The sequence below is a fragment of the Globicephala melas genome, chromosome X (assembly GCF_963455315.2).
Source record: "Globicephala melas chromosome X, mGloMel1.2, whole genome shotgun sequence".
Lineage (NCBI taxonomy): Eukaryota > Metazoa > Chordata > Mammalia > Artiodactyla > Delphinidae > Globicephala > Globicephala melas.
The window spans coordinates 4,097,962-4,124,717 of record NC_083335.1 but is presented as its reverse complement, the minus strand read 5'-3'; the positions used below and the strand labels follow the sequence as shown (position 1 = coordinate 4,124,717).

The 26,756-nt window shown below is 41.9% G+C and overlaps 1 protein-coding gene across 3 annotated transcripts in view; it reads right to left on the bottom strand.

Moving 5' to 3' along the window:
- Positions 1 to 26,756, bottom strand: part of CD99L2 (CD99 molecule like 2) — a 112,362-nt gene that overhangs the window by 48,397 nt on the left and 37,209 nt on the right. For all 3 annotated transcript variants that reach the window (XM_060292922.1, XM_060292921.1, XM_030846966.2), the window contains exon 2: positions 6,691 to 6,750. In XM_060292922.1, the coding sequence (XP_060148905.1) occupies positions 6,691 to 6,750 (60 nt within the window). The remainder of the gene's footprint in view (positions 1 to 6,690; positions 6,751 to 26,756) is intronic.

Here is a 26,756-nt window from a genome sequence, read left to right as displayed (position 1 = left end):
ACAACACAGGGAGTACAGCCAATATTCTATAATAACTATAAATGGAGTATAACCTTTAAAAATTGTGAAGCACTAAACTGTACACCTGTAACTTACATAATATTGTACATCAACTACTATACTTCAATTTTAAAAAATGGGCAAAGGAACTTAGACATTTCTCCAAAGAAAACATACAAATGGCCATCAGGTACATGAAAAGATGCTCAACATCACTAATCATCAGGAATATGCAAATCAAAACCACAATGAGACATCATCTCATACCTGTTGGGATGACTACTATCAAAAAAACAAAAGATAGGGCTTCCCTGGTGGCGCAGTGGTTGAGAGTCCGCCTGCCGATGCAGGGGACACGGGTTTGTGCCCCGGTCCGGGAAGATCCCACATGCCGCGGAGCGGCTGGGCCCGTGAGCCATGGCTGCTGAGCCTGCGCGTCCGGAGCCTGTGCTCCGCAACGGGAGAGGCCACAACAATGAGAGGCCCGCGTACCGCAAAAAAAAAACCAAAAAAAAAAAAACCACAAAAGATAGTGTGTTGATGAGGTTGTGGAGAAAAAGGAGCCCCTTCTACACTGTCAGTGGGAATGTAAAATGGTACACCCATGATGGAAAACAGTATGGAGGTTCCTCAAAAAAATGAAAAACAGAACTATCATTTGGGGACTTCCCTGGTGGTGCAGTGGTTAAGAATCCGCCTGCCAATGCAGGGGACACGGGTTCGAGCCCTAGTCTGGGAAGATCCCACATGCTGCGGAGCAACTAGGCCCGTGCGCCACAACTACTGAGCCTACGCTATAGAGTCCATGAGCCACAACTACTGGAGCCCACGAGCCACAACTACTGGAGCCCACGAGCCACAACTACTGGAGCCCGTGAGCCACAACTACTGAAGCACACGTGCCTAGAGCCCGTGCTCTGCAAGAGAAGCCACAGCAATGAGAAGCCTGTGCACCACAACGAAGAGTAGCCCCTGCTCTCTGCAACTAGAGAAAGCCCACGCAGCAATGAAGACCCAATGCAGCCAAAAATAAATAAATAAAAAATAAGTAAACATTTAAAAAAAAAAACTATCATTTGATCCAGCAATCCTACTTTTGGGTATATATCCAAAAGAAATGAAATAAGGATCTCAAAGAGGTAACAACATGTCCAAGTTCACTGTAGCATTAATCTCAATAGCCACAATATGGAAACAACTCAAGTGTCCATTGATGGATGACTGGATAATGAAAACGTGGAATATACATGCAATGGAATATTATTCATCCTTAAAAAATAAGAAAATCCTGCCCTTTGGGACAACATGGATGGACTTGGAGGACATCATGCTAAATGAAGCCAGACACAAAAGAATACTACGTGACTCTACTTCTATGAGGAATCTAAAATAGTCAAATTCATAGAGAGTAGAATGGTGGTCACCAGGGGCTTGGGGCAAAGGGAAATGGAGGAGGTGTCAGTCAAAGGGTACAAAAGTCTGGGGGGAAAAAGGAAAATAAGCTGGTGAGGATGTGGAAAAATTGGAATCCTCATACACTGCTGGTAGGAGTGTAAAATGGTACAGCGACTATGGAAAAAAGTTTGGCAGTTCCTCCAAAAGTTAAACACAGAATGACCATATGACCTTGGGATTCCACTCCCAGGGTATACACCCTAAAGAATTAAAAGCAGGTATTCAAATAAGAACATGTACGTGCAAACAAGAACATGTACATGCATGTTCACAGCAGCATTCTTCATAATAGCCAAAAGATGGAAACAGTCAAACGTCTATCAACTGATGAATAGATAAAACTGTGGTCTATCCATACAATGGAATATTACTCAGACATAAAAAGGAGTGAAACACTGATACATGCTATAAGGTGGATGAACCTCCAAAACATTATGCTATGTGAGAGAAGCCAAAGACAAAACGTTCCACATTATATGATACTATTTATATGAGATATCTTGGAGAGATCAGTCAACTGATACAGAAAGTAGATTGATGATGGTCTGGGGCTAGGGGGAGGGAGAAATGAGTAGAAACTGCTTAATGGGTAAGGGTTCTTACTCTGGAGTAATGGAAGTGTTTTAGGACTGGATAGAGGTGGTGGTTGCACCACGGTGAATGTCTTAAAATGCTACTGAATTGTTCGCTTTAAAATGGCTAATTTTATGTTACGTGAATTTTACTTCAATAGCTTACTTACGAAGAGGGAAGGGTGGGAAAGGAGGGTATCATCACAACTGCATGTGCATTCTACCACAATTCAGTTTTAGTAAAAGTATATAGGGAAGTTGAGAATACGGAAAGTCTTTCTCTTAAAATGATCATACTTCCTTCACTCTTTGTGAAGGCTTTGGGTACACGAATGCATACTTCAATGTGGAGGCCACACCAGTGGATGGATTTTTACGGTAAGGGAACCACAAGTGATAATCTGTTGTCATTATGTAGTTTTCAAATCTAGATCATCAGTTTAGAGATGGTTTTATATCTATAATTTCCATTTGACTTTGCACCTATAATATGAAGAAGTACAGCTTACCTGTCTAAATGGGGCTCCTTATGTATACCTTATATTATGGCGATATGTACAGTTAGGAAAGGGAAATGACATTACTGAAACCATTATTTGTGCAACTTTCAGAAAAGCAATTGCCACTTATAGAATATTAGCTTAAAATCCGTATGCTTCATGCAGTGCTTGTGTAAAAATATTTCTTTTTCCAGCTTTAAAAAGAAATCAACTGAACATAGATGTGAAGGGTTTACTTGGGGAACTCTGATTTCTGTTCTATCCTTATGCTGCGCCACACTGTCTTGATCACGATAGCTTTGTGGACCTCTGCCCTACTACTCACAGTTTCTGAGGAGCCTGGTTTCTCGGAAGATCTGCAGGTGCCGGTTCAAGAGAATGCGCTCCTTACATGTCTAGGGAACCCGATGCTCTGCCACAGCCTGAGCCTGCAGTGATACAGAGCATGACCTTGGATTTGTGTACTTTTAAGATACCATTAACTACCGATTTTCTTGTTGTGAGCCTTTAAATGGGATTTATTGTCATCCATAATTGAGATGAGCAAAGTCTAGCTACTTATCAAGGAATTAGAATAGTAGGTCACCGTCATCAAAGCAAAGAGCTCCTAAAATAAAGACATCTGTTCCTGTGAAGCCTTGCTCAAAATGACAAATGTAGAAAGGATTCTCTGATGCTCAGCAAATGCTGCCTGCAACACTGCACTCCTGCCCGGAGCACCTCTTTGTAAGGTGTGCCGCACCCCTGGGTGTGGCTTAACGACAGTGCCATGGCATTCGGAGAAAATCAGGGCACTCATAAGAAGCTTGATTCGGCAAAAGCAGAAGTGGGTTCCCCCTGTGAGATGATTGCACACAGAGAAAAAAAGGGAGAGATGAGGGGAGAGATGGAGGGAAGTGGGGAGTGAAGGCAGGTGAGAGGGAGGGGCAAATTCTGAAAGCAACATGGTGAACCTTGAAAGTGTTACGCTAAGTGAAAGCAGCCAAGATAGAAAAAAAGGATGGCAGAGCGATGTGGTCTTGAAGGATGTCATTCAACCGAAGACACCATGTGCTGGTGGTCCTACAGGTCCCAGACACACTGGCTCATGGGTGCTGATGAAGATCAGAAGAGCCAGCGCACAGTTGACAAAGGGATATAAATATTAAAAAGTCCTCCATCAGGAAATTAACAAATTTACTAGTTAGGGGTCTGTTTATACTTACTGTGTTTGTTTTGTTGTTTGGTCACGTTTGGTTTTGGAAATGTTAAACAATTTCATTAAAACCATCACTGCTAATAAATTAAGTATATTTATTTTCCTGGGAATCTAAAAGGCCACCTGCATGTATAGGACTGTGGACATGTTCAGGAAACACCTGAAAATGCTCAAGGCTCTCACCTCACACCACACACAAAACTATAAAGCTCTTAGAAGTTCATTTTTAGGTATATGATCTATTTTGAGTTAATTTTTGTGTAATGTATGAGGCAGGGATCCAAATTCATTTTTTGCATGTGGATATCCAATTGTCTCAGCACCATTTACTGAAGACACCATTCTTCCCCCATTGAATAGTCTTGGCATCTTGGTCACAAGTCAACTGGCCATAGATGTAATGGTTCATTTCTAGACTCTCAATTTTATTCCATTGAGCTCTATGTCTATCTTTAGGATAAGTACCACACTATCTTGATTACCGCACGTTTGTAGTAAGTTCTGAAATTTAGAAGTGTGAGTCCTCCAACTTTTTCTTCTCTTTCAAGATTGTTTTGACTATTCTGGGTTCCATGAATTTCCATATGTATTTTAGGATCTGCTTGTCTGCAAAAATTCTATCTGGAAGTTTGACGGGAATTATGTTGAATTTGTTGATCAGTTTAAGCAGGTGAGCATTCCTCACGTATGCCTGACTCTTACACCACAGACCCAGCTGCAGTAAGTCCTTCCAATGAAATCAGTCAAAGAACAATAATAATGGCTGACACTGCGCACTCACCTTGTACGGAGTCCTCTGCTGAACACTTCATAGGGGCCATCTTATCTAACCCTTACAATTATTATTAATTTATTATTATTAACCTCATGCAACAGATGAGGAAACTGAGGTGCAAAGAAGTCAGATAACTCACCCAAGGTAACAGTTAATAAGTGGCAGAGGCAGGGTTCAGACACAGGCAGTCTAACTCCAGAGCCCGTGCCTTTGTCAGTCCTGAATATACAAAGAGACCTCTCAAACTCATTAAAAAAAAAAAAAGACAAGCAACCTGGCAGAAAATGGGGAAAGGATATGAACAGACAATTCACCAAGAGGAAAATGCAAATGGCAAAAAAATATATGGTTTTTTTATCCATCATACTGGTAAAATGTTTTTGATTGGTGAAATCTGGCGATGGTATGGGTCTGGGGGAAAAACATACTCTTGTAACAGCATCAGTGGGAGTACACAATGGCACATGCATTTTCGAAACAATTTGTCAAAATCTATTAAAATATAAAATACATATACCCTTTGGCCTGATAGTTTCATTATACTTGGACACAAAGGAAATAGACAAGAATGTTCACTGAAGTCCCATTTGTAATTGTGCAAAACAGAAACAAACCACATGCCTGCCAGTAAGAAGTGGCATCACTGGCCACGGCCAAAGCCACGCCACTGGAATGCCAGCTCCATGAAGCATACGTTTGTGAATGAGATACAGGTATAAAAATATAGATATATAGATAATATAGTGTGTTGAATAGTGGCCCCCAAAATATATAGCCAAGTCCTAAGCTCCAGAACTTATGAATGTGACCTTATTTGGAAAAAGGGTCTTTGCAGATGTAATTAAGTAAAGATCTTGAGATGAGTTCATTCAAGATTATCCAGATGGGCTCTAAAACCAACAAAAAGTGTCCTTATAAGAGACAGAAGAGGAGAAGGCACACACACAAGGAGAAGGCCAAGTGAAGACGGAGGCAGAGACTGGAGCCATGCAGCCGCAAGCCGAGGACCACCTGGAGCCGCCAGAAGCTAGGCTAGGCAAGGAAGCGTTCTTCCCCTAGAGCCTTCAAGCAGGCGTATGGTCCTACCGACACCTTGATTTTGGACTTCTGGCCTCAAGAACTGTGAGTGAATACATTTCTGTGGTTTTAGGCCACCCAGTCTGTGGTACTTTGTTACAGCTGCCTGTAAGAAAGGAAACTAACACAGATAGCTATATTCACTCAGGTCTTCAATACATATTCCATTTTTTTTAAAAGTTGTGAAATACATATAACTGAAATGAAAAAAAGCCCTACACATGTCATGTAAAACAAAATCACCGAATAATCTATGAGTGCAGGTGTTCACAACAGCAGAGAAAACTAGTTGGGACCAGCATATCTTTCCTTTTTTTTTTTTTTTTTTTTTTTTTTGCGATACGCGGGCCTCTCACTGCTGTGGCCTCTTCCGTTGCGGGGCACAGGCTCCGGACGCGCAGGCTCAGCGGCCGTGGCTCACGGTCCCAGCCGCTCCGCAGCATGTGGGATCTTCCCAGACCGGGGCACGAACCCGCGTCCCCTGCCTCGGCAGGCGGACTCTCAACCACTGCGCCACCAGGGAAGCCCCAGGACCAGCATATCTTAAACTGACTTAGGCAGCTCCCTCTTGGGATGGGAGTGGGTGTTGTAGGATGGGGAGGGATCAATGGAAATACCAACTTTACTTTCTAAGCATTCATGCATTTTTTTTTAAAAGAATGGTTTCAATTTTTTTCTCAAAAAAATGTAAAGAGAAACTGATGACAAAGCTTAGCATTTGAGAGATTACCTGTAGATACGGTTCTAAGAATACCTGTTATAAAAAGATCTAAAAGGAGAAACAAATCCTTTATTCATTTCCAAGTATCTTTTTCTGAGCTAGAAAAAGATAGTCCTTCGAGGCCACTGCTGAGGTGTCACACCAGTAAAGGCTATGACTTGAGCCAGAGAAAATCCTCTATCAGTTATTGCACATTTTTGGTATTCTCCACAAAGGAAACAAAGGATTTTAAATATTCAGATTTTCTTTAAATAATGCAATTTATGATAAACATGTTCCATCGGATCAGGTGAAATACAGGCCATCTACTGTTTTCCCTGAATGTGTATTCTGAATGGGTAGTGCATATTAAGCATCATTATTTGCTTTTAATAGTTTGATTTACTACTCACGCTTCACTGAGGAAGTTTCTTCCAGTGCATCCTCCAGACTGAAACCAACGTCCCCAGATCCTAAAAATTAAAAAAAAAAAAAAAAGATTTTTGAATGTAACTATGTTTGCAAAACACAAAATAATACTGAAATACTCTCGTAACGGTCACTTCCCTTTAGACAGTGTCCTGAAGATACTGCCACAAAAGGAAATCAGTTGAAACCACCCAAAGATATATTGAATTGTTATCCTTCGACAAGCAACCTATTGCTACCAAAACAACAACAACAAAACAAACAGTCTTCAGTCTACTTGAAGGCTGAAGGCTCAACTGTATGAAACATGAAGTACAATCTTATTTTAAAAAACTTTATAGTATGACTTTTGCAACAGGGAGTATCAGAGCCCCAAAACTCCATTGATAATGGGCAAGTTCTTTCACCCCATCCCGGCTCTCACATAAAGGCTGCTCTGCATTTTGGCAACCCAGGGCACCTTCCCCCCAATCCCAGCAACTACACCTAGACTAGTATCTCTGACTAATTACACATAACTAAAAAGGCACTGGGGAAGAGTTTTTCACAAGAGAATTTGTCCTCAGAAGTGGACCCATCTGCCCAACCCTGACTGCTATTGAACTTGACAGCTTTCATTCCCTCTAGATGGGCATGTAGTTTCCCACCAGGGTATATACATTAACTCTCAAGCAAACCACTATGCGTGTATACTGAAGTTGAACAAATAAGTAAGTGGACAGTGGATTATAGAAGCCAGGTTTCTCACTGTTGGAGAGGGAGGTTACAGATAAGAAGAGGAGGCTAGAATGACCCATGTGATAGTGGATCAGAGTTGGAGACCTCAGTATGAACCACATTTAGCTTCATATATATATACAGATGGTTACATATAGAAATATTCATAAACATGTGTATATATACGGGTTAGTATGCAGATATATATTCCCTTGCTCTGTCAGGTGCAAAGACCTAGAAGCAACAACACCCCAGTAGCAATGAACACACTGAGCACCCAGATCTTGGTTTCTAAATACCATTCTCCAATAAATGGAACCAGAGCTCCTTGGAGAAATGGCTGATTCTAGAATTGGGGCAGGAAATATCTAGATGAGTTTGGAGCATATTACAGTGCTAGGAAGTACTTTAAAATATATTGATATTGGTTGGTATAGGTCAAAGGACCACAGGACTGACTGAAAGAGTTCTCAATGGCTAAAGGTGGAACAATTTTAAGCAGCAAAATAAAGTGGTATTGGATTATGACCCTAAGTATAAATTTCCATGAGTCCAGGCTGATATAAATAATTGAACAAAAACATAAAAAGGAGAGAATAGAAGAATTCAAATTAATTTATGTAGATATCTCTCCTCTCCATAAGTGTTGACTTCCTTCCAAGATTACAGTATGAGAAGGTGGGGAGAAATCAGTGGAGAAACCTGACAAACACTACATCAGCCAGGCGATCAAGGTTAACTTTAACAGTGATGAGTCATATTGATACTATATTCCCTTGATATGATGTGATGAGAAGGGCACTATACCTGTGTGGTCTTCCTCTCAAGGAAGTGTAACTCTATAACCCCAGTATAATCATAAGGAAAACATCAGAGAAATTCCAGTTGAGGGGCATCCGACAAAATACCTGACTAATACTCCTCAAAACTGTCAAGGCTGTCAAAAACAAAGTTTGAGAAACTGGCATAGCCTGAAGAGCCAACGGAGATGTAATGATGGAAAGTCATGTGGTACCCTTGATTGGATCCTAGAACAAAAACAACGACTTTAAGTAAAAACTAAGGAAGTATGAATAGAGTATGGACTTTAGTTAATAATAGTGTATCAATGTTGGTTCATTAATTGTGACCAACGTACCATGCTAATATAAAATGTTAATAATGAGGGAAACTGGGTGTAGAGCACATTAGAACTCTTTGCACTAGTTTTGCATTGTAAATCTAAAACTGTTCTTAAAAAGTTTATTTTTAAAAATACATTTTATATAGCAAAAAAAAAGGTAATCACTAAAAGAGTTACAGGATATATAACCTCTAACTTATTCAAGAAAAAAAAAGAAAGGTCAACACCAACAACTAAAATTCAATCCAACAAAAGTCACCAAACGGAAAAAAGAAACAAAAACATGTTAAATAGAAAACATGGACTTTAACATAAGAATATGTACAATCATATCAGTAAAAAGTGAGTGTAAATAGAATAAATCTCCTATCAAAAGATAAATGGGGACTTCCCTGGTGGCGCAGCAGTTAAGAATCTGCCTGCCAATGCAGGGGACACGGTTCAAGCCCTGGTCCAGGAAGATCCCACGTGCCGCGGAGCGGCTGGGCCCGTGCGCCACAACTACTGAGCCTGCGCTCTAGAGCCCACGAGCCACAACTACTGAGCCCGTGCATCACAACTACTGAAGCCCGCACACCTAGAGCCCATGTTCTGCAACAAGAGAAACCCCGCAATGAGAAGCCTGTGCACTGCAATGAAGAGTAGCCTGCACACCAAAATGACGAGTAGCCCCTGCTTGCCACAACTAGAGAAAGCCCGCGCGGGGCAAAGAAGACCCAACGTGGCCAAATAAATTTTTTTTAAAAGATAAATGGGATAAAAAATTACTATATGCTGTTGACAAAATATACACCTAAAACAAAACATATATATATATAAACAAACATATATATAAACATATATATGTGTATATAAAATAGAGAAATATATCAGGCAAATGCTAACAGGAAGGAAACAACATTAATATAAGACAAAGATAAAATTTAAGACACAGGAAAAGAGCAATATTTTATGGGAATAAAGCATATAATCCACCAATAAAATAAAAGTCTTACATAAAATAGACAAAACACAAAGCAACAGCTTTCAGCATTGAATAAGCACTGAGAGACCGCAGTCCCTGAGATCAGGGAAATCATGACCACTAAATCCAACAGGTGTTCCAGGATTGGATCCTGAACCTATAAAGATCATCATTGGGACAATCTGTGAAGTCTGAATGAGGTCTGTGGACTAGATGGTAATACTGGATCACTGTCAATTTCCTGATCTTGATGGACGTACTCTGGTTGTGGAGGAGGGTGTCCTTGTTTTTAAGAAATGCACACTGAAGTATCAAGAGGTAATGGGCATCGTGTTTGGGACTGATTCTGAAATTATTCAGAAGAAAGGTATTTGGAGATACATATACACACCAGAGCAAATGTGGTAAAACTGGGAAATCTAGGTGAATAGTAAATGGGAATTCCTTGTATTAGATATTACTGGAACAACTGGTGAAACTTGAAAGAAGTCTTAGGATTAGGTAGTATTAACGGATCAATGTTAATTTTCTGATTCAGATGGTTACATTGATGATATACAAAAGGATGTCTATAGGAAATGGACTCTGAAGTATGCTGTGGGAGAAGGGATGATAGGGCATGGTAACATATTCTTAAATTATTGGGGGGGGAAAAAAGTTCCGTGTACTGTACTTGCAAGTTTCCTGCAGGTCTGTAACTGTTTAAACATTTAAAGAATTAAAATAATTTAAATACACATATTTCTTATTCCAACAATTGTACTTCCAGGTACGTGTTACAGAAAAATACTTATACATGTGCCCAAAGAGTTATGTACAGGATGTTCATAGCAGTACTGCTTACAACAGCAAAAAGAAATGGAAACAGACCAAGTGTTCAAAGAAGAATAGTTGAATTAAATATGGTAAATATGGTTCTTCAATACAATAAAATGTCCCGTAGCTGTTTAAAAGAATGGGATACTCTCAGTAAACTAGGACTAGAAGGCAATTTCCTCAACTTGACAATGAGTATCTACAAAAAACCTACAGCTAACGTGATATTTAAGGGTGAGAAACCAAAGCTTTAGAAGACCGGGATCAAGGCAATGATGTCCCTTCTCACCACTGCTTTTCAACATCATACTGGCAGTCCCAGCTACTTCAGTAAGAAAAGGGAAAAAAAGGTATAAAGATTGGGAAGGAAGAAATAAAACTGTCTTTGTTTGCAGAGGACATGATCATACAAAATAATCTAACCCCCCAAAAAACAACCCAAAACAAAAAACTCCTGGAACTAATAAGTAACTACAGCAAGGGTGCAGGATATAAGGTTAATACAAAAGTCAATCAATTTCCTATGTACCAGCAATGAACAAATGGAATTTGAAATAAAAACACAACACCATTTACATTAGCGCCCCCCCAATAAACGCCTGATATAAATCTAACAAAATTTGCACAAGATCTATATAAAGAAAACTGCAGAACTCTGATGAAAGAAATCAGAAGAAAACTAAATAAATAGAGAGATATTCCATGGATAGGAAGACTCAATACTGTCAAGATTTCAGTTCTTCCTAATTTGATTTATAGATTCAGTGCAATCACAATCAAAATGTCAGCAAATGATCTTGTGATTGACAAACTGATCAAGTTTATATGGAGAGGAAAAAAAGAATAGCCAATACAATACTGAATGAAAAGAACAAAGTTGGAGGACTGACAACTACACAACCTCAAGACTTACTATAAAGTTATAGTAATCAAGATAGTGTGGTATTAGCAACAGACAGATCAATGGAACAGAATACAGAGCCCAGAAATAGACCAACATAAATACAGTCAACTGATCTTTGACAAAGGAGCAAAGGCAATACAATGGAGAAAAGATAGTCTTTTCAACAAATGGTGCTAGAACAACTGGACAACCACATGGGGAAAAAATCTAGACACAGACCTTACACCCTTCACAAACATTAACTCAAAATGGATCATAGTACATTGTCTTTTTGTTTTGTTGATAAAAGTTTTTGCATAGCAAAGGGAACTAAGTTGAATTAGGTTCATTTATTTTTGCTTTTATTTCCTTTACTTTAGTAGACGGATCCAAAAAAATATTCCTGCGATTTATGAGAAGGAGTGTTCTGCCTATGTTTTCCTCTAGGAGTTTTACAGTATATAGTCTTCCATTTAGGTCTTAAATCCATTTTGAGTTTATTTTTGTATATAGCCTTAGAGAATGTTCTAATTTTATTCTTTTACATGCAGATGTCCAGTTTTCCCAACACCACTTATTGAAGAGACTGTCTTTTCTTCATCATATATTCATGTTTCCTTTGCCATAGATTAATTGACCATAAGTGTATGTGTTTATTTCTGGATTCTCTATTCTCTTCCATTGATCTATGTGTCTGCTTTTCTGCCAGCACCATACTGTTTTGATTACTGTAGCTTTGTAGTATAGTCTGAGGTCAGGAAGCATGATTCCTCCAGCTCTATTCTTCTTTCTCAAGATTGTTTTGGCTACTTGGGGTCTTTTGTGTTTCCATACAAATTTTTAAATTATTTGTTCTAGTTCTGTGAAAAATGCCATTGGTATTTTGATAGGGATTGCACTGAACTGGTAGACTGCCTTGGGTAGTATCATCATTTTAATAATACTGTTAAACAGAATATTGATACCCAGAACACGGTGTATCTTTCCATCTCTTTGTGTAGTCTTCAATTTCTTGCATCAGTGTCAAAATGGATCACAGACCTAAATATAAAACACAAAGTGATAAAACTCCTAGAAGATTAACACAGCAGAAAATATAGATGACTTGGGTTTGGTGATGACTTGTTAGATACAACCAAAGGCACGATCCATGAAAGGAAAAATTGATAAGTGGATTTCATTTAAATTAAAAAATTCTGCTCTGCAAAAGACACTGCCAAAAAATGAAAAGACAAGCCACAGATTGGGAGAAAATATTTACCAAAGGCACATCTAATAAAGGACTGTTATCCAAAATATACAAAGAACATTTAAAACTTAATAGTAAGAAAACAAAGAACCCCATTAAAAAATGGGCCACATCCCAAGGGTCCCTGGTGACTAGTCTTCTCCTGCAGACCTGGGATCCAGGCCCAGCCATATGAAAAGATGTTTTCCAAAGAAGATATACAAATGGCCAACAGGTATATGAAAAGATGCTCAACAACACTAATCACCAGGGAAATGCATATTGAAACCACAGTGAGTTATCACCTCATACCTGTCAGAATGGCTAGAGTGAACAAAACAAGAGCTAAGTGTTGGTGAGGATGTGGAGAAAAAGGAATCCTTATGCATCACTGGTGGGAGGTAAATTGGTTCAGCCGCTATGGAAAACAGTGGGTCTTCAAAAAATGAAAAAGAGAATTATGATCCAGCAAATCCCACTTCTGGGCATATAGCCAAAGGAAATGAAATCACTATCTCAAAGAGATATCTGCACCCCCCACACCATGCTCACTGCAGCATTATTCGCAATAGCCAAGACATGGAAACTACCATTGACAGATGAATGGATAAAGAAAATGTGGTCTATACAAACCATAGAATCTTATTTGCCATTGAAAAGAAGGAGATTCTGCCTTTTCAACAACATGGATATATCTAAGAGGGTATTATGCTAAGTGAAATAAGTCAGACAGAGAAAGACAAATACTGTATGATCTCACCTGCATGTGGAGTCTAAAAAAGCCAAACTCATAGAAACAGAGTAGAATGGTGGTTGCCAGGGGCTGCAGGGGGGGCGGAAATGGGGAGATGTTGGTCATAGGGTATAAACTTCCAGTTAATGATGAATCCGTTCTAGGGATCTAATATAGTATTATTAGACAATAATATAGGTGACAATAGTTAGCAATTTTCAGGTATATAATACACTATTGCTAAGAGGGTAGATCTTAAACATTCTCACCAGACACACACACAAAATGGTAATTAGGTGAGGAGCTGTTAACTAATGTTATCATGGTAATCATTTCACAATATATACATGTACCAAATCATCACATTGTCAATTATATGTCAAAATGCTGGGGAAAAAAAGAGATAAAGAAAAAATAAAGATATGAACCATGTGAGTCAGAGTTGGTGTATGTCTTGTTGGAATGTTTCTCTAAAACTATACACATAAACAAAAGCTGACCAAGAAAAAAACAACGGGCCAAAGACCTTAACATACACATCACCAAAGCAGATAGACAGATGGCAAATAAGCATATGAAAACATGTTACACATCCTATCATTAGGGAAAATCGAATTAAAACATCCAAATGGCCAAAAGTCCAGAACGCAGACAACAGCAAGCACTGATAAGGATGTGGAACAAAAGGAAATCACATTACTGCTAGGAATGCAAAATGGTACAGTCACTTCGGAAGACAGTTTGGTGGTTTCTAACAAAACATACATACCATATGATCCAGCAATTCTGCTCCTTCGTGTTTACCCAAAGGAGTTAGAAACTTATGTCCAAACAAAAACTTACACAAGGATGTTTATAATTTCTTCATTCATAATTGCCAAAGCTTGGAAGCAACCAAGATGTCCTTCAGTAAGTGAGTGGATAAATAAACTGTGTGACATCCAAGACAATGGAATATTATTCAGTGCTAAAAGTAAATAAGAAATCAAGCCATGAAAAGACACAGAGGAACCTTCAATGCCCATACTCAGTGAAAGACGCCAATTGTAAAGTAACACAGTGGATGATTCCAACTATCTGACATTCTAGAAAAACATTAAGACAGTAAAAGGATCAGCGGTTGCCACGGGTTGTATGGGGTGGAATGACTAGGTGGAGCACAGAGGATTTTTAGGGCAGTGAAAATACTCTGTATGATACTCTGACGGTGGATGCACGTCATTAAACCTTTGTCTAAACCCACAGAACGTACACCACCAAAAGTGAACCGTAATGTAAACTATGGACTTTGGGTGATAATAATATTGTCAATATAGGTTAATCAGTTGTAACGAAGGTAGCATTCTTGTGCGGGGGTGGGTGTTGGTAATGAGGGAGGCTGTGCATGTGTGGGGGCAGGAGGTATATGAGAAAACTTTATACCTTCTGCTCAACATTGCTGTGAACCTAAAACTGATATTAAAAAATTAAGTCTATTTTGAACAAAAGAATGGCATAAGCCTATATACTGACATGGGAGAAAGCTCCAAGATACAGTATTAAATAAAGAAAGCAAAGTGCAGAGAAGTATTTTTCCATGCGTGTGTATCTACATTTATAGCTGTAAAAATCTTCTGGAAGGGAGCTTACACGCAGTGATTGGTAACAATGATTATGTTTAGGGAATGAGAAAAGTGGTCAGGGAGGAGCACTGTACTATTAATTAAAACCCTTCTTTTTGTTCTTAATCATGTATAAGTATTTATATTATTATTATAAATAATTTTTAAAGTTCTGTATCAACCCCTCCAAAATCATAAGCCAATCATCCTACAAAACTCTATCCCTACTTTTTCACCCAAGAAGTGAGAGAGTAGGTTCTTCCAAATAACACCTTGTACAAGTAATAATGTTTTTAGCCTCAGCCATTCTCCTACTGTTTGCTGATATGTCCTGCTATATGTCATCAAGAGTTAAGAGCAATACAACACACATTTTTCCAAAGAAGACATGCAGATAGCCAGCAGGCACATAAAAAGACACTCAACATCGTTAATCACAGGAAAATGCAAATTAAATCCACGATGAGATCACCTCACACCGGTCAGAATGGCCATCATCAAAAAATCTAGAAACAGGGCTTCCCTGGTGGTGCAGTGGTTGAGAGTCCGCCTGCCGATGCAGGGGACATGGGTTCGTGCCCCGGTCCGAAAAGATCCCACATGCCGCGGAGCGGCTGGGCCCGTGAGCCATGGCCACTGAGCCTGCGCGTCCGGAGCCTGTACTCCGCAACGGGAGAGGCCACAACAGTGAGAGGCCCGCGTACCGCAAAAAAAAAAAAAAAAAAAATCTAGAAACAATAAATGCTGGAGAGGGTGTGGAGAAAAGGGAACCCTCCTGCACTGTTGGTGGGAATGTAAATGGATGCAGCCACTGTGGAAAACAGAATGGAGGTGTCTTAAAAAACTAAAAATAGAGCTACCATATGACCCAGCAATTCCACTCCTGGGTACATATCCCCCAAAACTGAAAACACTAATTCAAAAAGATACAGGCACCCCCCAATGTTCAGAGCAGCATTATTTACAGTTGCCAAGATATGGAAGCAACCTAAGTGTCCATCAACAGATGAATGGATAAAGAAGATAGAAGATGTGGTGTACACACACACACACACACACACGCACACACACACAATGGAATACTACCCAGCCATAAAAAAGAATGACATTTTGCCATTTGCAACAACATGGAAGGACTTGGAGGGTATTATGCTAACTGAAATAAGTCAGACAGAGAAAGACAAATACCGTATGATACCACTTATATGTAGAATCTAAAAAATACGACAAACTAGTGAATATAACAAAAAAGAAATAGACTCATAGATATAGAGAACAAAATCCTGGTTACCAGTGGGGGAAAAAGGAAATGGGAGGGGCCGGATAGGGGTAGGGGATTAAGAGGTACGAACTAGTATGCATAAAATAAATAAGCTACAAGGATATATTGTACAACACCAAGAATATAGCCAATATTTCGTAGTACCTATAAAAAGAATATAACATTTAAAAATTGTGAATTACTATTCACACCTGAAACTTATAATGTTGTACATCAACTATACCTCAATTTTTAAAAAAGAGCAATAACACAATTTTGAAATATTTATTAATCCCTCGTTGACCTTGGATCCAATGGACCCAAACCATCTGTGGACAAAACCATTCAAAATCTCAATCTACATCCTGAGCTATTAAGACTTCAGAGTCTGTAACCAAGCACAGCTGCTAAAAGCAAGATGGGAACAAATATTCTCATGAGATACCACACCTCAAATGGTCTCAAATAGGGTCGTGGGCTTCCCTGGTGGCGCAGTGGTTGAGAGTCCGCCTGCTGATGCAGGGGACACGGGTTCGTGCCCCGGTCCGGGAGGATCCCACATGCCACGGAGCGGCTGGGCCCGTGAGCCATGGCCGCTGAGCCTGCGCGTCCGGAGCCTGTGCTCCGCAATGGGAGAGGCCACAACAGTGAGAGGCCCGCGTACCACAAAAACAAATAAAATAAAATAAAATAAAATAATAATAAAATAGGGTTGTATTATGGTGATCATTTTGTAAAGTACAGAAATATCAAATTGCTGTGTTGTGCACCTGGAACTAACAGAGTTGTAGGTCAGTTATACTTCAATAAAAAAATAAAACTGTACCAGGGAGATAGTTCCATATCAGAAAAGAAGAAATAAAAAAGGGTTGTAGCCCACAGCTCTTCTATGTAACCTATAACTCAACGACTCAGGTTGGGTACAGGCAGACAGGAATCCTGTGCATTAGGGACACTGCTTCGCCCTCTGGCACGAGGCACACCCTAGAAAGCAGCTGACTCATCGTAGGCCCAATTTACAAGGCCCCAATCACTGTACCTGGGAGGCCAGTGTTCCGGCATCCAGCAGAAGTTATCTCGTTCCACTGCAGAGGGCTACAAATTTCTTCTAATGGAAAAAGCATGTAGTGAGCTGGTTACACCTATCTGAAAACATACGGCAGAACTTTGGAAACCGTACCCATGGGCTTGTGTGTGTCCTTGAGAAGATACATCTAATAAGGAAAGTGCCGGTTCTATCCACAGATGCCCCGACAGCCTGAGTCTGTCCTGAAGCGGACTGTGCCCCTTTGGGAGGGAACACAAACTTGACCTTATATTGCAACCTGACCCACCGTGCCTGGGTGACTGGTGTCTGAAGCTAAGGGCACATTTAATGAGGGCTATAAAACCAGGCACAGCAGGCCCTTGTTAGAGGTTTCTGCCATGGAGTGGCTGAGATCCAGCACCTGCCCAAGCCTTGACTGAAACATCTGATCCACGAGAGAGCCCATCTGATGTGCCCCTTAAGTACCTTTCATGTGGATTTGATCACTCCCTCCCTCCCTCTCTCCCCTGTCGTCCTCCCACCCTTCTACTGAGCTTATCCTGAAAGCACACCCCCCCACCGTCAGGTGTTACGTTCACCCTCTCTAGACCTGCCCTGTCCAACATGCTGCTATTTAAATTAATTACAATTCAATAAAACTTTTAAAAATTGAGTTCCTTAGTCACACCAGCCACCTTCCGATGCTTAACAGCCACGAGTGGCTGCTGGCAACTGTGTTGGACAGGCCGACAGAGAACCACCCATCATCGCCGCTCTAGACGGTGAGCTGCTGGAAGCGGGGACGAGGCCTGGCAGCGAGAAGGCCCTCCCTCAAGGTGTGTTTGCCGTGATCATCCAAACTCTGTCCCCGTGCTGTGAGAGCGCTACTAGTAGATCGTACCTGATATTACTTTGTAACAGATCCATTTGGGTTTCATGCCAAGAGCAAACTCATCTCTGCAGAGGGACAGTCTGCTCCCTGCTGCTGGATTCAGAATTGCAGGGGCAGCCGGGATCTCTGCTTACTGAAGATTTCAGAGGCAAAGTCGCAAACCAGCCAGGGAGATGGGTGCCTCTCAAGTGCCCAGTCACGTCCATCACCCTGCTCTCTAAGGATAGTTTCTTTTCCACATTTTTCTTTTGTACGTATAAGCAGTTTTCAATTTGGGGGTAATGGGTCCGGTACAAATCCTAAATGAATAAATATTCACCCAAACTGCTTTGGTTCTCAAATTTTCAAATCTTGTCCCTTTTCTGTGACTGAATAAGAAGCCAAGGGAGAGAGTGGCATGGACATATATACACTACCAAACGTAAGGTAGATAGCTAGTGGGAAGCAGCCGCATAGCACAGGGAGATCAGCTCGGTGCTTTGTGACCACCTAGAGGGGTGGGATAGGGAGGGTGGGAAGGAGGGAGATGCAAGAGGGAAGAGATATGGGAACATGTGTATATGTATAACTGATTCACTTCGTTATAAAGCAGAAACTAACACACCACTGTAAAGCAATTATACTCCAATAAAGATGTTAAAAAAAAAAAAGAACCCAAGGGACATCTGAGACTAGTAAATTGTAGATGCCTCATCTTTGGATTTCCCATTTGTCTGTCCGAGTGAAGCTTCCATAAATACTGAAACTACATTTAAGTTTGTCCGAGAAACCCAGGACAACACCCACCTGCTTGGCATCGGGGCTAACGCCTGCATCTATGCCACAACTGCAAAGGAATGGAGTTATCTATCCAAGAGGAAAATGACTCGGTCACCAGCGAGGCTGTTAACAAGTACAGAGAAGATCCGCACCAGAAGACGGCCCAAATGACATTCACGCTGGAGGGGTCAAATCATAACCCAGTAAATAGAACCGCAGCACAAGCCCCTTGATCATCCGAGTTCGGGGAATACGACTAAAATCAGCCCCGGGAAGACTGAACCTACTGACGTAGGGGTGGGGGGACAGCTTGATTGAACCTGACATGAACCATGGAATAAGGATGTTCTACTTTAATATGATAAAGACCTCGGCTGACACGGCTGCTTGTAAAGCCGTGCGTTTCCCCAGCCCTCTGGCCGGGGACCACTGGGCCGCGAGTAATAAAAAGCAAACCTACAGGTCAGAAAAACAACCCCCCACCCCTCTGCTGCAGGGGCTCCCCGCCGACCACGGACATGCTCCTGAAGACTGCCTGTGGGGAACCTCCACAACAAAGTCATAGGCACGCACGGTCAATTTTACAAGCGTCTCTTTGAACACACTTTCTCTGTCTCCCGCCTCGTGCTAGAGAGGGTGGGAGCAAACTGAAGACGCTGTTAGGCTCGTCCCTGATTTCCCCGAATTTCTGCACCGTTTTAACTCTTGTAGCCTCAACCTAGATTCAAACGCATGTGTCTTGATAAATGTATGCTTTTACACCTCCAAGCATGCTGAGTAATTAACATCCTCTGGGTTAGCTAGATGCTGCAGCCTTGCAAGGGAACATGAAAATGGCTTTCCTATGATTCCGATTACTAAACGGATTTAGCTACTGCCACCTGAGCTCCCACCAGTTTCATGAATAAATTTAAAGCACTCCAGGAGAGGACAATAACAACGCAAAGGCAGCAGTTCACCACAAGGCAGGGATCAGCATTTCAGTCCCAAACAGCCACCACCATCAACACATCTGCAGTGTCCAACCCAGGCAGCTGGCTGCCCGCATTCACAGGGCACACCTCTCGCCAGGCACCTGTTATGTAAAAGGGAACTTGGTAATGCAGGGAAGGACGTAGATGCGGGCGACATGGCCAAAAGTCTTTGTACATATTTCCAGGAAGCATCTAAGTGTCCTACATACGTGGCAGGTAGCTTGATTTTCAATATCGGGGGAGGATTTTTGTTTGTTTGTTTTACAAATTGCATAAGTCACTTTGCTGACTGAAAGGACAGTTTCAAAAAAAATAATTAAGAAAAAAGAAAGGACAGTTTCTTCCTTTCCACAAAGAAAGGTACATGCCTATGATGGCTGCTCAGAGGAAATTCCAAAGGTTCTTGGAAAGCCTGCAAGGATAACCTTTTCCACAGAAGTCGGAGCTGACAGCTAGGGGACTCCCCACCTAAAGGAAACTGCACTGGATACCAGGGGCTGGGGGAAAGAGGACTGATTGCTAATAAGTATGGGGTTTCTTCTGGGATGATGGGAATATTCTAGAGGTAGATAGTAGTGATGGTTGCGCAACCTAGTGAATATACTACAAACCACTGAACTGTAGACTTTCAGTTGGTGAATTTTATGTTATGCAAATTATATCTCAATTTAAAAATGCAGTAGCTGTCGCCAGGTATCGTCCCCAGCATTCAGCTCTGCAAGGGGGGTACCCTGGGACCTTAGAGATCAGGGTGGGGAGCTGAGGACCACAGCAGTTAATCATTCAGCAGCAGAAACAGAAATGGTCCTGGAGCCAGCAGATACGATGTCTCGTCACAGCTCTGCCACTCACTGACTGGGGTCCTGCAGTGTTCACTGGACCTCGTAGAAGGGACCTGCTTCCTGTACGTAAACTGAAGCTACTACATCTGGTTGCTCAACCCCCAAAGCAATGAGGTGGATGGCATGATGGAAACAAAGCAACCATGGACAAATAAATAAAGTGCCAAGATGATGTACCAGGAGGCTAGGGGTCTCAGGATAGCCCTATGAACGCCAAGAAGCACACTGCTCCTGAGGTCACAGTTTCTGAGAAGCAATGCGAGATACTAAGTGCCTTGCCAAAAGCAACCCTGCTGGTGTCACATCAAAAACTGCAGCCTAAGGCTTCCCGACTCTGGTCCAAGGCCATTTCAAGACAACGCATGAGGATATCAGCGCTGATGACCAGCTTTGGAGTTAAAGAGCCTGGGGTCAGGTCCCTTTCTGCCACTCACCAGCAGAGACACCTTGCACAAGAGCCTCGACAGCTCTGTGCCTCAGTTTCCTCATCTGTAAAATGGAGATAAGAGATTCTACTGCAGTGGGTTGAGGCGAGGAATACATTGGTCATTATATATAAAGTGATTAGCCCACTATCTGACACGTAGGAATCTCTCAATTATCAGCTACTATTATATTTGGTAGTAAGTAAAGTAGAATCGCCTGGTAGATCTACAAGTAGAAGGCCTTCAAAAAATATGTATGAGTAAATAGCTTACAGGAGAGTACTAAAATGTTCAAAAGCTTAATAGATGCAGACAGAACAAAGTCACATTCTGATCTGAACTTACCCAGTGTCTGATGAACCTCTAGATTCTACCGATGTGATATAAGCCTGGGAAATCGAGGCACAAGAACGTCACAAGGCCATCCCGAAACACTTCTGAGCCACAGGCTCTTGACTAATAATCAGCAATGCGCATGGCATTTCCTTCCCCTTTAGCCAACATAAACACAAGCGGATATTGGTGTAATTCCTTAAGTGAGGCAGCTGTCTCTGGTTGATGTTGCACAGATGCAAATTTCCCAATCAGAGCAGGGCAGCGCTGAACAAGACCTCAGGGATCGTCTAGTCCAGCCCACTCATTTCTGAGATAAACAGAACCCATGAAAAGGTGGATAGAGTTGAGGGCGTGGGTTGTTTCAAGTTGGTTAAACAAAAAGAGGAGAATCTCACTGTAATACAGCTCATTATGCAGTACACATATGTTCTGATGAAGCCCGGCTTGCATCATGGGCCCTCAAAGAGCCCGCCTGGACCGAGAGCCTGACCTACCCAGTCCACTTCAAGGGAGAAGCCAAGCAATCGTGTCATGAGGTACGGCGCTAAGCTAGGGGCTTCCCCGTCCATGCCCATGAGTAGGATCGGCGGGAGAATCTGAGTCTACGCCTAAGAGGCCCATCAGGATTTCTGCCTTACCTCCTGGCCAGGCCAGCGCAGCGCAAAGGGAGACAGGCGCTGCCAGCCCAAGGCGGCTCCCGTACATCCCCAGCCCAGATCTTTCTCCCGAAATCCAATCCTGCAGGTCACGCCACCCGAGGGAGATTTCCACAGCTCCAAAGAAACGTGCCCAAACTGGCCTCTGCCTTTCCTTGTCTTCCCAGCCTGGCTTCCCCCTTTTGCACAGAAGAGCTCAAGCGAACACATCACCACCTACCTAGGTACCGAGTCGGAAGCATGGCCATTCTTCTTTTTTTTTTTAGAATTTATTTGTTTATACAGCAGGTTATTAGTTATCCATTTTATGCATATTAGTGTATATATATTCTCGGCTCTTCCTTCCTCACCAAATATTTCTCATACCCATTCCGTCACCTCCGCTTCTGTGGTCACTCCCTTGACTTCTCACCTCAATTATCACAACAGACCATTCTCTGTACTTTTCTACCTCCCCGCCCACTGCTCTCTTTTCCCAACCCCCCTTCTCTTCCTATAGATGCCGTCGGCATCCTCAGAGGTGCCCATTCCATGGAGCCCATTGACGCCCGCCCCCTTTACCAAGTAAAACTTGTCACGTGGGTCATCCATCTTTTACTCTAACTGTATCGGATACATCTGGGCCTGTCACCCTCACGTTTGACCGTAAACTCTCTGAAGACAGGAGAATATAGCACAAGGACTTGTCCTATAATATCACTCAGTACACTGCCCCAAATTAACTCCTACTCTCCTAGCAGATGCTTAGATTGGAAACTCAAGACCATCTACGTTCAGGGAACCAACACTTACAACTTATTCTTTAAATTAGTGAACAGACAGATCTTCTGCCAAGGAAATCCACAGTTTCTCCTGTAAGCACTGAAGTTTTGATAAATAACTTTATAACAAGCTGGTGTCTGCAACTTAGGAAGACAATGAACGTATAGGCCTCAAACTTCCATTTTTTTGGGGGGGGTGTTTCTTTAAACGTTATCTACCCCTTCTCGGTTGCTGAAAACATTATTATTAACGTTCAACAATTGAAAACATTTATTCAGATTTCTTGTTCTAAATGATAATATTTGACAGGATCCTGGGAACACTTTTGAACTTCAGGCTCGGCTTATCTTTTGTGAAACCTCAATTCGGAAATGCTTCCTTACTAATGCATCTGTTCCTGACAATAAGTCTTTGAATCAAACGGCAACCTTTTGGATCAGTCAGAAAACAGAAGTCACTTTCAGGGAAAATACTCCCCTGATTAGTGGCCTAAAAGATGTGAAAACGTTTCTTACCGAAGAGTCCTCTATGCCACAGGGCTAGTGAGAAGAAACGAGAAAAAGGTCCACGAAGAGAAATGCATAGATTGTTTGCTCAGTTTTCAATCGCGTTGTATTTTCTTGTTGAGTCGTAAGAGTTCTTTTATATAAATCTGGATACAAGTCTCTCACCAAATACGTGATTTGCAAAAGTTATCTCCCGTTGTATGGTTTGTCTTTTCACTTTTTCGATGGTTCCTGGTGAAGCACAAACGCTTTTTATTTTGAAGTCCAATTCATCTTTTTTCTTTTACCGCATGTGCTTTTGTGCCATATCTACAAAGGCCTTGCCTAACCAAGGTAATGAAGATTGACTCTTATATTTTCTTCTGAGAGTTTTATAGTGTTAGTTGTTACATTTAGACCTATGATCCATTTTGAGTTAATTTTGTGTATGGTGTGAGGTAGAGGTCTCACTTCACTTTTTTTTTTTTTTTGGCATATGGAAATCCAGTTGCCCCTGAACCATTTATTGAAAAGATTCTTTCTCCCACTGAATTGTCTTGGTACTTTTGTCAAAGTTCTACTGATCGTACATTTGAGGGTTTATATTCCAACTCTCAATTCTATTCCATTGACCTATATGGCTATTCTTGTGCCAGTACCATCCAGTCTTGAATTCTGCTGTGTTGCAATAAGTTTCAAAATCAGTAAGTGTGAATCCACCAACTTCATTCTTTCTTTTCAAGACTGTTTAGCTATTCTGGGCCCCTTGAATTTCCATAGGAATTTTACGATCTATTTGTCATTTTCTGCAAAAGAGGCAGCTGGGATTTTGACTGGGATTGCCTTGAATCTGTAAATCAACTTGGGAAGTATTATCCCGTCTATTTTTAAACATGCTCAAATCTCTCTTTTGACTGTACATCCCTAGCCCGATGCTGCCTTCTCTCTCCTCCTGTTTATAACCAAACTTATAAAATGGCTGTTTATACTCGATGCTTCCAACCCCCTCCCCTTTCGATCACTCCTCAATGTCTCACAGCCACCTCACACTCAGCAGGTGCGAAACCAAACGCCTGCCCTTGCCCCTCCGACCTAGATCCCTTTCTGGGTTCACCTGTTTCACTGAATGGTACAGCTACACGCTCCACTGTCCATGCCAGAAACCTGCACATCATCCTGGACAGCTTCCTTCTCACGTTCCACAGCCACACCATGAAGCACGGTCAATTCTACCGCATGCCCTCGGCCACCTGCATCCACTTCTCCACATCTCCGCAGCAGCCATCATCTCTTACCTAGACAACCACAAGAGCCACCTACCTGGTCCTCCCTGGTCTGCTCCCCCATCCCAACCCATTCTCCGCACAGCAGCCAGGGAGACCTTTTTTATTTTTTTAAACAAACATCACAGCACATCATTTCCTTGATCGAAACTCTCCAAGACCTCCTCACTACAAGGAGTATACACTCCACATGACTGATTACAGCCTGCAAGGCCCAGCCCGATGTGGCCCCTGCCTAACTCTCTCTGTAAGCCTCTCTTGTACTATGCCTCTCACTGTTATGTAATTTTTGTTACTTGTTTTCAAGTAAGGTATGTCCACTGTGCAAACATTAGAAAATGTAGAAAAGAAATAAAATACAAGCGAGTGATTATAACACAGATGAATCGTGAGGACATTATGCTAAGTGAAAGAAGCCAATCACAAAAGGATGGATACTGTATGATTCCACTTACACGAGGTACTTGAGTCAGATTCATACAGACAGAAAGTAAAATGATGGTTGCCAGGGGCTGGGGTGGGGAGGGGGAGTTGCTGTTTAATGGGAACAACATTAGTTGTTAGTTTTACAAGGTGAAAAAGTTCTGGAGACTGGTTGCACAACAACGTGAACATGCTTAATACCATTGAGCTGTACCCTCAGAAGTGATTACGATGGGAACTTCAGGTTATATGGGTTTTTTTTTTTACCACGCTTAAAAATAAAGAAATAACAGCAAGTGATGGTTTCTTAAAAAGAAACTTCACAAAGACAAAGACAACCACCTCGGGCACATTAACTTTGGGCGGAATCTGTAATGTCATCTAATCAACCGTCCCTTAAAATGCAGCAAACTCATCTCCCTGTATAACTCGGAGGTTCCCAGCCAGGAGGGACAGGCTGACTAAGTTTAGGAACCGCTTCCCTCCCGGAATCACCTGGGTTGGGAGACCAGGCAGGTGCTTTTGAAGGTCATTCGTTGGAAGAGTCAGGCTGTTGGAAACTTCTTTTTGTGTTCACACCAAAACTGGCCCTGATCCCTGGCATTATAAAGAATAAGCCCATCCCCTGTTGCCCATGACAGTCCTTCAGACATCTGAATCCTGCTATACTCCTCACTTCTCCCTCAACACCTTCCCCCTTTGACTTGTACGACTTTTCTCCATGAACCTGTCCACGTGCATCATATTTGCAGGAAATGGCTTGCTCTAATTCTTTCCCTGATATACCCAACGGCAGATTGCCGCTTCTATCAACAGCCCTTGGCACTTGTGTGGTGCTCTGTAAAAACTGACTCAGCAATCCGAGGAGCAGTGTCAAAACACAGAACGAGTCAGCCTGTGGGTATAAATACATCCCGCCCCGTAACCTCCTGTGAGGCGAGCTTACCACTGGAGCAGCCGATCAATCTGGCTCACCCTTCAACACAAATCCTCAGGAGTGAGGGTCCCCACCCCCACGGCTGCCATTTTCCACATCGGTGGAAAAAGAGAGATTGCTGTCCTGGGTTACGCAGCAACTCCAAAGAACTTATCCAAGCCTGTGTTTGCTTGATTTGGCCAACCAAATCCCTAAATCGGCCAGTTCTACGGGGGAGTATAAGTCAAATAAGTGGATGAATACTATGCAAAATAAAACCACAGCTGTTCAGCTGACCTTTCCCGTTTTTCCCACTCCGTGCTTGTCCCTCAGCACGCAAGCTGGTGGTGGGTGCTAGGAACGGAGACGTGCACCACGGAGCAGAATCCAACTTATCCACTTTCTGAGCTCCTTTCCAGCCCAAGTGCGTCCCTGGAAACATGAACCACCCAGGCTCAGCAGCAGGCACGCTCACCGTTAAGAACCTCAGCAACTTAGACCATGTTTGCTCCCCAACTGCACCTGACATGGATCGTCCACAGTCAGAAACGTACTTTCCATCTCCAACCAGTACAGGCAAGCAACCAGCAGACATCACACATCTATGTGGCAACCAACGTTGCAACACAGTGCTACTGGTTGAGCTGTCTTGGCAGCTCTGTCAAACAAAGGAACAGATTCAGCAAGCTGAATTCTAACTTTGTTCACGGCCATGTTCTCCACAGAAAGGGGGTCTGGAAGGTCTGAGGCGAGGCTGGGCGTGGCACAGGTCCACTGGGTACTCAGCACATTTTTCACATGAGGTCACCTAGCCTGTGTGTATGTGTATTTTATATATTTATATATCATAAATACTATATATATTTTTTATATATATATATATATATATTTAGTAACACCAAACCTTCAAAAAGGAGACTTGCCTCATTTGAAGGAGGAAAAGG